Here is a 13,934-nt window from a genome sequence, read left to right as displayed (position 1 = left end):
TTTCCGCCGTCCCGTTTGTGGGAGGGTTGCCCTGGCTGTGGCGGCTTCACCATCCCTGCGTCACTGTGAGGGGATGGGGAACCCCGGTGGTCGAAGGGGTGCACCCCGCGGGGGGCTGGGGCTGTCCGCCTGCCTCCCGCCTGCCTCCGTTTCCCCAAACCCCTGAGCAGTCGCTGCCGCTGCTGTGGCCTGTTGGGTTTGGGCCGAGTGTCATAGCTGCTGGGTGCGGGCAGGGTGGGTTAAATGTCCCACTCCCTTAAGATTTTCTTTGCTCGTTTTTCTTTGGCAGCCCTCAAAGTGCAGCAGGGGGCTGGGGAGGTCTGGTGCCCGAGCAGGGCATAAAAGCGGGGCTGGGGTGAGCTCCCTGCAGCACGCAGGACACCACAGGCAGAGTGTTGGTGGGGCACCCAAACAGTGTGTTATGCAGGACTGCCTTCACCCTCTTGACTTGCTTGGAAAAAGGCTCTTCAAAACTAGTAACGCTTTTTCAGAAATGGTAGCACCTTGAACTGTTGGAATTGGTTACCTGAAGGATTTGGGTGTGTCCCTGACTGTCTGGGAAGGTACAGGAATGTTGCCAAGGAAAGGTGTGCACTGTGTAAGCTGTATGAAAAATGAAAGTATAAAATATCACCTCTGACAAGTATTATGTTCTCAAGTGGCATCTCAGACTCAAGAATCTTTTTTAAACTTCATGGTGACCTAAAGGCTGCAGCTTTCCAGCCAGACAGAACAGCTTCCTCAGCAGAACATTTCCTGTTACACAGCTTGAGTTGATTCTCTTTATATGGTAAAACTAATGTATGTATGTATTTATTTGTTTATTTTAGTGCCTTTCTCTTCTGCTAGTGTCAGAAATAAGTGATGAATGCAAAAGGGTGGTTTCAAATCCCTTGGCGTGGTATGTGGGTCCCACGTGTTTAATTTACAGATGTTCTTAATTTACGGATCAGTAAACACAGTTTGATGTGTCAATTGGGATTAGGGGCCAAAACAGAGAAAAGAGCAACTGACAGTGAAGAAAAGGGTAATTCATAATATAATAAAAAAAGATTCAGTAGCAACTGTCTAGAGAAAGGCAAGAGGGAAGTGTGATAATAGATTAATTAGATCCCCAGTCCAGAATCACTGAATTTGGAAAAGTTAAAATGGTTTCTTTTAATACCCTTTGCATCACTGTGGTTGATGAACATAATGGTACTGGTATTTATGGAGAGATTACTCCAGGTCTTTGTGAAACCCAGAGGAAAAGAACTGAAAACAAATTAAGAAAAGAAACATGGGGGAAGTAAGTGGTGAGGGCCCAATGAGTATGGGTAGAAATGGATTTCCTACTGAATTTATCAGTGAGCTTGGAGAAAGGCTTGTTTTAAATTTAAAAGTATTCAGCAACAACACATAGAGCAAGAGAACACAGAATTTGAAGTCTCGTGTGTTTAGACTTCCAGCACCTTCTCAATATTAAGGATATGCTTTTGCTTCCAACTGCTCTCTGCTTCTGCAAAGCCACAGCTTTACTTGTCAGTCAGGAAAGCAGGCCATGAAAATCAAGTGACAGTAAGTACCCTGTGCTTAAAATAGATTGCCTTTTGCTCCAGAATCCAAAATGCAACAAAAGACATTCATAAAGTAAGTCTGCCTCCACAATGCTCTGTAAAAGAAAGCAATACTGTATTGCTTTTTTTTTTTTTTTTTTTGTCTTAGAAGGAAATGCAGGAAGCTTGAAACATTTTTTTAAAAGGAATATTTTAAAATTTTTCTGACTCTCCTTATAAACCACATATCCCTATTTAAGCACTCTTTGAAAGATTTGCATGTGGTTTTTCTCCTCCCCTTTCTGTATTTGTGAGAGAAAAATGGGCTCACATTGGCCATAATCTTTCAATGCATAGGTAACTATGATGCCTGTGTCAAGCTCCACTTACAGCAGTTTGAGAATGAATCCATATTTATATGACAATTAAATTTACATACCAAATGCCCTTACCATGGGCAAGGAGAGCAAGGCAGGAGAAGACAAACTGTTTCCCTCTGGCTTCATTAAAAATAAACCCCTTCTTTTATTAACTTTGAATCTTCTTTCTATGTGTGTATAAACACGTTTGAATCTGCCTTCTTACTCTAAGTAATAACTATCCTTGACCCATTTAAGTTAAGCTGAACACCAAAGCAGAGCTTTAAAAAAACTAAAAAAACAGATACGTGAAAGTGGGCAGAAAAGAAAGTTTTTATGCAAGGTGCTACTGAACTATAACCTCAGCAAATACTAGTAGATCAAGATTGTACATAGGAAACATAAGTAATGCAACTAGCTGAAGACTTGAACTGGTTGAACATATTTTGAGACATCAAGGAAAACAGCCAAAAGCCATAAAAGCTCTCCTAGTTTCTGCTGGAGCTTTTTTGTTTCGCTGTTATTTTTATCTTTTATGACCACGTTTTATTTGCTCTCCTCTGTTACTCCTAAGTCTCTTTCAGGTTCACTGATTTCCTGGAAATTTCTTGTGATCTGACTTTGGAGAAATTTCTTCTTGTGACATTGTGCCATGTCTTCCACGGCATGGTATTCTGCTGCTTCTGTCCTCTCTAGAGGATAGAATCTGTCTGTAGATTTTGTTGTCTTTGGCATGTCTTTATTTTCCCAAGCTGTTATTAACTGCAGATTTAATTAGCATTTTCTTACCTCTGTGGTTTTGGTGACTTTATTACATCTATCAAACACCACTCCTGGAGAATCCCTTTAGGGAAATCATCATAAATCAAAACTTTATCTTTTGTAATTCTCTACGTAAGATTCTGCAGCCTGTTTTAGATCTCCCTAGAAATCCCTTTCCTATCCCACCCCATCCCATCCTATCATTCCTCTCAGAAGAATTTTCAATTAATTTTTAATCCAGAGGCTTAGCTGGCCAGCACAGTGAGAGTATGAATTTATAGCACACCAGTGCCCACTCATCTCAATACCCAGTACCTTCCCATTGGCACGGTGCCTCTCAAGCCTGAGGGACAGCCAATGGCAAATTCTGGGCAACACAGCTGGGAGGGAATTAAGGGCATCTGAATATAATGCTTGCCATTCACACAGTGAAAAGTAGCTTAGTTCAGCTTGTCTTCTAACACTGCTGGCATCTGGTGGAAATTAGGGTAGCTAATTCCATCAGCAGAGAGCCTACAGAGGCTGAGATTTATACTGGCTCTCAGATTATTAGGTATGGTATATTAAGACTGAGGAGGCAGATAGATACATAGGCTTGAATCTGTAAACAACATTGCATACAAAGTGCAGATGGTGATGTCTGTCTTTTTGGGCTTACTGGGAAGCACAAACTCCCAATAATGATAGTTTTTGGTGCTGATTTTAATGTATCTCAACAGGATGGTATTTTAAATGAGGGCCATGTGCTTAGATGCTTAAACCTGCATGACATATATTCAAACTGACCCTCTCCCACAGCCTTCTGTGCTTCAAAACAGATGGAGACCTTATTCAGTGTTAGAATACAGAATAAATAGAAATATCCTTCATGAAATTTTCTTCTTTGTGGACTTGTTGCCTTCTTTCATGTGTAGGTGTGAATGAATGTGTAGGAGAGAATTGATTTTGGCAGGAGCAGGTGGGAGGGTGTCCAGGATCACTGGGAATGGAGAATTGCTTTCTTGCACAGATGGCAGCACAGAAGAAATCACAAAGATAGAAAGGAAAGAATAAAGAAAAAGGATCTCAGAGCGTATAAGATTTACAGAATGAAGTGAGAAAATGCATTCAGGTCCCCAAAGTGAAAGAAGTGGTAATTGAGGTGCAAGAACACCAGCTCAGCAGTGGCATTTCATAGTAACACATTCTTTTATTTTTGCATAATGTTTGAAATGTTTGAAAATGTGCCAGCATCAAATAACCACCCTGTAGTGTCCCACTGGTCTAGGTAGACTTTTATCCTTACACACCATAATTTGACATCAATCATTAGGTAAGCACATAACCTGCCCTGTGTATACAGCCAGACTGAGAACTGGTCAGTGACAGAGCACTAGGGAAGCGACAGCCTGGCCAAATTATCTGTGACCTTGTGTCTCACATGCTTCAGAGTTTGCTGGAGACTTACAGACAGTTATCTCTACTCCTGAAATACTCGGAGGTTAATGATACTACAGTTGGAAAAGTAATGTTGCCGTTTTACCTTATCTAAGGCTGTTTTGTCTTGCATGGTGAACTAACTAGCAATATGGTCTGAGTCCTTCTTATGTTTTGGTACCCTACAAGAGCTCCACGAATTGCTGAGAAAGGAGGTAGATCCAGAATGATGAAAGCTGACATGGTTGGCATTAATAATATTTAAATACTGAAAACATGTAGATGCAAAATTTGCATGGAACTATGACATTTATCTTCCTTTTCGTTCCATGTAATGTATCTTGAAGTGTAAGCCCACTGGATTAGGTGACTGCTGATATTGTTTTCCACTTAATGTGGTGGTTCCTGCTTTACAGTATTTGGAAACTAAACAAGGAGTGTCATGACACAGAACCCTCCCCCACCCAAAAAAAAAAAAAAAAAAAAAAAAAAAAAAAAAAAAAAAGAACAAACCAAGAACTTGATAGATCTTAAGCACTTCTTATTTATTGTACATTAAATAAAACAATTTCAGTTCAGCTGAGAGACTGATTTAGGAAAACAAAACTTCTAAAGCAGGTATGTTCAGCATAAATGATCATTAAGTACGTATTATGAATTGCATTATAGTAAAACCATGTTGAGTTAAACATTTCTCAGTGAATAAGTTGAATAAGATACATTATCAAAGAGGTATGTTCCAAGGGTCTTATTGCACGGCTACTGGCTAATCCATGTACTTTCAGTCTGAGAAAGATATGCTTGGTACCACTGAGTACAAACTCTGACTGCCTCCTCCTGGTTATTACACAGCTTCTCTCTCTTTACTCATTAAAAAACCAAAACAATATCAAACAGAAAATAAAGCTGAACATTACAAAATGTGTGTTGTCTTCAGTTCAGTTCATTTCAACCTCAAAGCAATCCATGCGTATTCTTTCTTTTCAGTAAGAGCAGGTAGGGAAAACAAAACAAAAAAGAAGGAAAAAGAAAAAAAAAAAAAGGAAGAAAAAGGAAAAAGAAACTCCCAACCACATGTTTGTTCTGTTATTGCAAGAACTAAAATTCTGTAATTCTGCTACCAATTTCCAGTGCAGTGGGAGGAAACACTGTGGATGGACTCTCACTTCCTCTCAGTTTTGTCTGCCTGGACTTCACGCAGGTATGAATCAAGGATGTGTGGAGGCACTCCATCCATCAATAGTCTGAAGAACGAAAGCCCACCTACAAACAAGGCATAAGACAATCTTAAGGTTGAAGGTCCCTGGAGAAATGACTTTGTACCTTTATTTTCTGGTGCAAGTGACAGAGATTTAAACAGTCCCTATTTCATACTTCATTTTGAGATGTGATAAAATTAATCCCTGTTCAAAAGTCCAGCATGAGGATTAACTATTATTTAATCTCTCCACTGTATGGAACTTTCCTGTCGTCTTGTGCAGGGTGAGTTTTTAGGATGTCATATATTCAGTCATTTAGCTCACCATATGCAGTAGACTGTGATAAACTTTACCTTAAATTAACCCTCCTGGATTTCCATTAGGCTGGATGACTATAGTCAGGGATGGAAGTCAGCCCAGAGAAAACAATGTGGGAAACATCTGACTGTGCTGAGTTGTGGAAAATAAGCACAGACATTCAAAATATTCTAGTGTTGGGTATTGTAATGGTTTATAAGCACTTAGCAAAATATTTATCATGTTGCTTGAAAATAACAGGTGGCATGACATATGTACAAGAATCATGTGGAAAAAAAAGCCAGGATTTTAGATGCATGTGCCTTTAGTCTCCAGAGAGATGGGATGGAAGTTGAAATTTCAATAGCTGGGAAAGTCTGAACAATGAGTTTGGTTTTGCTTCTGAATGAAAATCAGGCCACACAGGATCACCTTGGATCTGGGTGCTTACTGCCTGAAAGCTCAAGGTTTTTCCAGAACTTGAAGTTATTGGTCTGTGATCTCAAAGCTGTGGGGGGGTTCTGCACCAATCCATAGAGGAGACTTACTCCAAACTTGAGGTCATTGCCTTCCTTAGCTGTGGCAGTGAAAATGTCCATGTTCATAAGCCCTGATGACAAATGGGGCCTTCTGTATTCAGTGTTTCATCCAGCCCTGCCAAAACTTTGTTGCTTGTCCCTGTGAAACTGAAACTGAGCCTCTCTTTTTTTTTTTTTTTTTTTTTTCTTTTTTTTTTTTTTTTTCTCCCCAGTTTCCAGTTTTTTGATGGTTGGAGTCAATATTCAGCAAACTGCTGCCAGAAGTAGCATTCTCAGCTTTTTAGGTTTATATTCTTTGTGATTGTGGCTTTACCACCATGAGTAAGAAAGCTGAACCAGAAACCTGAACATAGGAAAAAGCCAATGGAAGTACTCAATGTTTTCTTTGGTGTTCTGGAAAAATGGACAAGATAAAAGATATTTGAAGAATATTCAGTAACTTTAGCAATCCAAGACAAAGTAGTCATTTCACTGCCCAGAAAAAAACATGTATATAATATCTGATAGACCAGCCATGACAATTAGGATCCTACTGATGCACAAGCAGTAATTCAATGTAAATAATCCAAATTAGGAGTGAAATTTCATGGCATCAAAAAAAAAAAAAAAAAAAAGTGGAAACGGGTAGACACATGAATATGTTAACTTCGTTGAAGTGAAATGACATTCGGAAGGAACAGTGGGAAAAAAATATTTTGCTAAAAAGTTAGATTCCACTCTTTCTCAAGGTGAAAGGTGGCATTTGTTGTCAGAAAGCTATGTATTATTCCTCTTACAAATCTGCATGAGTATTGCATTCTGCAAGCTGCAAATCCAAGTGCTAATAACCACACTTACCTTTGGAGCCTTTTCTGGAACAAAGCAAAAGCTTTAAAGCAAAAGTACATTGCCAAGATGAAGATATCACTGTCTCTGAATGCTCCAGCTAAATGCAACTGAGCTGATACTTACATACAGCATTTATCCTGAGTAGAGATTTTAGGCATTTGTAACCTTATTAACAAAAGAATTAATCCAGTAAAGTGCCATTAGTTAATAGTGATTATGAGACTGTTATCTCATTTAACACCATAATTATTGCAGAACTGTTTCTTCCTGACCTTAGGTAGTTGCATGATACAGACAGAAAACAAAAAAAAGCATGCTTTTTGGCATTCTAGTCAACTCATGTAGTGCAAGTTGTGATACAAAGAATTCATTTTTAGATTATATTAACTGTGGAATATATATTTCATTTATGGAGAGGTATATTCCTGTATGAGTCCATCTGCATGTAAATGCAAAAATCTTTTTTATTGCTTGCATCTTACTCATGCTAATCAATCATGCTGACTCCTGCACTGTTAAATTCCATTGAAACATGCACTATTAGAAGGCAGTGAGATACACTACTAAGAGGAATTGCATTAACAAGCAATTATTGTTAAAATCTGGACTTATATGCATTAAAACTTTTATGCTACTAGTTTTAGAAAACATTTTCATTAAGTGAAATAATGAAAATCATGCCATACTAGGCAGACATTGTATGACGTGTAAACAGACATAAGCTTCATATGCAAGGACCATATGAAAGCTTACCTTAGATGACAATATACATTCAAAAATCCTTACTGTGTAGCTAAGGGAGAGAGAGAAAGAGAAGTAACAATTTGATCACAAACACAAAAGTAGAGAGAAAATGTTGAGTGAAATTATGCTTATCATTATGTCAACACAATGTTTTAATCCTTAGTCATGTAAAATACGTGGGAACAGAAGCACATGAAGAGTAAAAGGTAGGGGCCCAGTTACACTTCAAAATTATCATTAATATGTGAAAACTGTATTAATAAGTAACTATAAATACCATAATTAGTCTAAACTATGGATTGGAACCAAATTATGCAACTGAACTTTATGATAAAAATTTCCAAATGTAGCTTCAAAGAAGCAAACATATATATATATACGTATATAAATATAGTCTTTTCCACTGGGGAAAAGAAGCACACACGTAACACTGAAGCATTATATATATATATATGTTGAAACTATATAAGGCAAAATAATCAAGTACAGACTAATTGCATACCTGTACACTAAAGTATGTACTTTGTCATATATCCACATTTACATTACTTAAACCATGCCATTTACTCAATAGGAACCCTTACCTTCAATTGAACATTTTGATTTTATAAAACGCCTGTATATCTATAACGTTTATGTATGTGTATGTATGTAAAAGTACTCCACTTAGTACCTATTGTAGCCTTTTAAGGAAAATACATTAAGATTTAAAAAACATTATCTAGCCTGATTTCTTACATATTTTGGGTTTGAAATAGTACATTTGGATGCATGATATACTGCAAACTGGTTTCTAGCATCTCTGTTATTTTAAAATTGCACTGTCAATACTCTCAGTTTGGGCAAGCTTACAAGAAACATTTCTGCAGTAAGAGCCAAATTTTCTGAGCCCAACTGAACCTAAATTTAAAATAAGTTCTAGAGGAAATTAAATAAAATTATATGCTTATAAGAAAAAATTTTCAGTGATTTCAGTTGGATCAAGATTTAATCCTTAGATTGTGAAGGTTAAATTCAGGTATAGATTATCATTAATGCTAATTAGTAACCAAAGACTAATCTGTAATAAAGAATGCCTTTCAAGTACAACAAATGACTTTTTGATATTTCTATTTTGATAATTCTATAAACTGAGAGTGGATTTTTTGAGATGCACACTTCTGTCTCCTGGAAAGATCTAAATTTTCTGGGCAAAGGTGCTCACCACAGTCATTAAATATGTATTCTATATACATAATTAAATTATTTACATAATTAAATATGTATTCTATATACATAATTCTATGTAGGTACAGGTAGTTCTATGCCCAGTGGCATAGCAGAAGTATGCCTAAAATTGTTGTAACTCTGATGTTAAATATCCATATTCTTGATTAATTTGGCCTTCATTTCTCATGTGACATAGACATAGTATGCCATGAGACACTAGCTAGTTTAATCTAAGAAAACCAAATAAATACACACTTTGCATGCAGAAAATGCGTTTGCATGTGGTAAGAAAGGAAGGCAATGAAATGGAATGTCCAGAGGAGTATGCTTATTATAAACCTGATCTTCCCCCGGCAAGAAGAATGGTTCTCCTGGCTTAATTACTCCATCATATATCACTGTAGAATTAGAATATTTATAGTAATATTTATTTGCATTTGAAATTCTTCCCAGTTGATCTTAACACTTTAAAAAAAAAATATTTCTCATGCATCATTTTCAACATCATCAGCCTGTTAGAGTGATCACCAACCTTGATTTTGCTCTCAAGATAAACATTCTCCAAACCCATTTATTTCATGATAACAGAAGCGTGGTACTGTATCTGAATTTTTTTCACTGACCTCAGGGGAGCTGATTCCTTACTGCTTGTATTGGAAGATTTACAGCCATATTTAGGAATCTTCCTCAATAGACTTTGAAGATATATACATTATTTTCCATAGTAAGATGAATATGAAACATTTGTCATGAGATTGTGTATGCATCATCTTTCAAGATATATGAGGTAGAGTTATTGTTTTCTCTAAGATCTATTACATTCCTTTTTAAAGCACATTTGTATTTATGCAAAAAAAGCCATTGTATTTGCAATTGGGCTGAGCAGCTCATTTAATTACCATCTTAAGTTCACTCAGCAAAACTTCAAAAAAGGAACACATTACTGTCTACCTGAAATAACAATAGTATCTGCAATAAGAATAAGGCTTTATTATTTTTCTTACTGTGCTCATAATTATCACTAAAACTTTTTCAGGAAATTAACATTAAATTTAGTAACAACTAATTTTACATCTAAAATCATGTAAGCAACTGGCTAAAAAAAGTAGAAAATGGTAGCACACTAAGGGTATTCAGAGCCAGTGTATATATAGCTACTCAGTTGTTCAACTATGCAAAATAAGAAATCCTCGACCGTTCTTTGAGTAGTTCTCTGACATTTCTAGGACTGAACATACATACATACATTATTTCAGACTTTCAATACCTTGGAAATAGGTGGAGAAAAGACATTCTAGCCAAAGAAAAGAACATTCACTTACTAGAACATATCCTGTTGCATGGCATAGAGCTTTTTAGCATGACTTACTATCCACAGATCTGTAACAGCAGCACCATATCTAGCACATTCACCAGACAGGGAGCATAGCCTTGAGTGTGTTGGTCTTATTCTGTCAGCATTTAGCTGTATCACATCATTTGACAAACCCAGAACTTGACTGTTATTTGCTGGAATAAAGCTGAACTGGTTTAAAACTGCACACATAGAAACACACACACACACACACACACACACTGCAGTCCATTCCCAGTGAGTCAGAGATCCTCAGGTCTTGGCTCTGCATCAGCGTGATGAGTACTCATCCGAAGGCCCCTCCCAAATGAACAAGCAGGCTGGGAAACTTAAGAGAATGACAGTTCTACGTGTAGGTCAATAGAGGAGTGAAAACAAGATGTAATGATGTTTTTATGCTGTTTAATACTCGTTTGTATTTGTCTGGATCATATAGCAAACCCTGAGCCTACCCAGGTTTGCCCAGCTACAGCTGCTGTATTCACTTAATCCTATTCCCTTTGCATTCATCAGTTGAACTGCTGAACCCCTACAACAGCTGTCCTGGGCTTAAGCCCTACAAATCACCAGTCTAAGCAGTCTTCAGAAAGGAGTCTGACATAATGGCTAAACCTGCCAAGGTGGAGAGGGGAATCTCAGCAGGGGTGACCACTCACAAACCAGCCCAAAACACTGGGGAGAACCACAGTCCCAAGCTTGGTGGGAGGGAGGAGGACTGCCACAGCTGATGGTGGATGTTAAATCAGGTTCAGAAACAAACCACTACCAGAGAGGTGAGATTTAGGTTAAGGAAGAAGCCTGTTAGGTCTCTAAGAAGAGACAACACACAGCCCAGGTGGGATGCTGTCAGCCTGAATCTTTCAGGACTTCTTCCAGGTGTGGTGCAAAACTAAAGGTGTTCATGACAGAGTATTCAATTTTTTTTCGGCTGATCTTTTGAAGTAAATATTAATTTCTTTGAGAAAAAAAGTATGTCTTTTGCAGGAAGGAGGAAATGTCTTTTGCAGTCTGAGTGTGGGAGGTTTCGTTTAAAAGTAGAAAATGGTGAACTAAATCTTGTCTAAAGGGAGTAATTCTTGTAGCTTTATTCTCACTATAACAAAAGTATGATTAGATACAAATGCAAGATAAAATGCCAGAGGATTTGAGACTGTAGGACATGCTGCAGCCAGCTAATAGGATGATCAGTACAACCCTCAGGACTTGATGCAAAGCCCATACATCTATCTAAGGTTTCCTGTGGGAGGAATAATCAGGGAGATACTTGAATCAGATTGAGGTGCTTGGATATGTTTGCAGTTTTAAGAAGTGAGTCAAAATCTCAGACTCACAGAGCTGAAAGCAATCTTGAGATGTCATTTAGAGCATATTATAGTTCTAGCAAATTACACTGCTCTCCGTTTTGTAAGCTGCTTTTTAAATTTCTTAGTACTAAAGCATCTACAGCCTCTGCAGGAAATCTGCACTGACTGTTGTCTACCCTAAATGTTTTCTCCCATGTTGCCAGGTCTATATTTTTTCTTTGGTTTAATCTTCCATGCAATCATTATGGAACGAATCAGCTGAGAATGGAATAGGTCTGGCAGCATGTGAACATAGTGTGTCCTCTCTCTCCATTTCAGGACACTATGCAGAAAACTTGACCTATCAAAGCTAAATAAACAATTTTCATCAAAAGCTACTCAGGACATCACCTCAGCTGCACCTATTGATCACTTTAATGAACAGACTGGAAAAGGATCTAAGCATTCCTAGCCAATTTCAGATACCATTCTATTAATGTCCATAAATGTAAGAGATTAGATTCCCCATCAGTAGTGGTCAAAGGCAAAAATCTTTCCATGCCTCTTTCTTGAAAACCATAACATAGAGCAGCTGCCAGTGCTGGTGAACAATTTCTTGGAAACTGTTGCATATTAAAAGAGCCTGACAACAATACACGTGGTGTTTGTATTACGCTTCAAACCCAGTGAACTAATTTATCCTGATATTCAGTGAAAAAAGTACCAAGATCAACCAAAATAGCTGTGTTTCACAATAACTGGAATGGGAATGAAAAGAATCATATGTAATCCATGGCAGTCCTTGTAGTTTGGACTTCCTAAAATGGAGAAAAGTTAGTTAAATTATTCCTTATCTTAAAAATGTTTCAAAGTGTTCTCACATTATATGTAAAAAATTCTTCGTAAAACCAAGGACAGAAATGAACAGCTTCTTGTATTTAAATTGTCCTATTTGGTTGTATGACAAGCTAAGTGCTGAACACTAAAAAGTTACAACTGAGTGTAAACATGTGAACGAAGTTTAGGCCTTGGGAGTTTAGGAAGTTTAATGAAATAACAAATGGACTTGGCTCTTCATGTAACAAATAGATGAAGCAACCTTCTCAGGTGATGAAGTCTTCTGCAATGCTGTGAAATACAAAGTTTGCTTGTGATTAAGGAAAACAACCTTCCATGATGAGGATATCACCTTTTAAACACAGTATTTTAAAAATAAAAGTAATGAAAATTAAGAAACATACTATGCATATTTTCATTAGATTAGTTAAATGTTCAGCTTCATAGACCAAACATTTATTGCAATGGCTTCAAACAATTGCAATGCTACCACAATGGATTTGAGTTGTGGGACAAGATACATAAGAAAATATAGAAAATGGAAATTGAAATCCAAAATAAACACAATACCATCCATAAGGATATTAAATATTATTTCATTATATTAAAGATTAAATATTATTTCATGATAGACTAGCATGACTGAAACAATGTAAGTAGGGCCATATTCAGCTAGCTTGAATTCCTTCTGAATTCCTGAGTTAGACACCTCCTGTCAGCTGGCTTTAGGCAGCTTTCCTTATTTATAACCTCAGATTAATTGATCTGAAATTATATACTTTGTTTATTCCACAGATGAAATAAAAGCTTTTAGTGGGAGTTTGTCCAGCTAAATATGACTCTGTCTTTTCCTAGGAAGAAATCTTCTGAAAAATCTGGTCCTGAGAATATTCAGTCCAAATTCCATGGCCATTCATGAAATCAAAGTCAATGCTAAACTATCTGGATTGCATAAAATATATCTACTAATGAAAATAAAGGTATGTCTTCAGTTGTAGAAGGCTAACTTACTTTGTGCTATTTCCTTGTATTTGCAAAAATCCATAGTTTTGAATAATCTGTTCTTAAGGAAAATACAGCATTTTTATCAACTAGCTTGTGTCCTTGGGAGCAATACTGCTTTTTGCTACATGATTTTGCTGACAAACTTCCTTGGAAGCAAATATTTGGTTTGTTTAATAAATAATTTTAAGGCGAACAAAGTCTGCCCTGAACCAGTATTTCTCCCTTCTGTCCTTCTTTTTCTTGTCATTTCCTTCAGAGATCTGTCTCCTATTCAAGATGATCTTGTCAATCTTTTCCCAAAGACCCCTGTGGCTGAGTCTTACTAAAGTTTCTCAGTTAAGTGCAATCTGCCTTTTGTCAGTTCCGAAAAAGTCCTTGCAATCCCTGATGCTGTGAATCAGCATGGAGGGGCAGGGAGGTGGGGGAGAATGGGGAGGAAAGACAATATAGCATAAACACAACATATTGGTCCTCAAAAAGAAAACAAAACAACTGCTACAGTTTATTTTGTCCTAACCAAGCTATTACTTTCATTAAGATACATTTAAAAAGTTGTTTGAGTTTCCG

The 13,934-nt window shown here is 37.2% G+C and overlaps 1 protein-coding gene across 12 annotated transcripts in view; it reads right to left on the bottom strand.

The window, feature by feature from the left end:
• Window positions 1-4,596: 4,596 nt before the first annotated feature.
• The window catches only part of MYBPC1 (myosin binding protein C1), a 78,362-nt gene continuing 69,024 nt past the window's right edge, over window positions 4,597-13,934 (bottom strand). For 7 of the 12 annotated variants that reach the window (XM_071728027.1, XM_071728056.1, XM_071728082.1 and 4 more), the window contains one exon: window positions 4,597-5,335. In XM_071728027.1, coding sequence (XP_071584128.1) covers window positions 5,235-5,335 — 101 coding nt within the window. In that variant the 3' untranslated portion in view covers window positions 4,597-5,234. Of the gene's footprint in view, window positions 5,336-7,688; window positions 7,729-9,227; window positions 9,287-13,934 lie in introns of all 12 variants that reach the window. The other 5 variants (XM_071728131.1, XM_071728036.1, XM_071728093.1 and 2 more) reach the window with 2 other exon arrangements.

Source organism: Heliangelus exortis, chromosome 1 (assembly GCF_036169615.1).
Source record: "Heliangelus exortis chromosome 1, bHelExo1.hap1, whole genome shotgun sequence".
NCBI classification, from domain to species: Eukaryota; Metazoa; Chordata; class Aves; order Apodiformes; family Trochilidae; genus Heliangelus; species Heliangelus exortis.
Note: the sequence above shows the minus strand (reverse complement) of the source record. Positions and strands in the feature narration are given on the sequence as shown.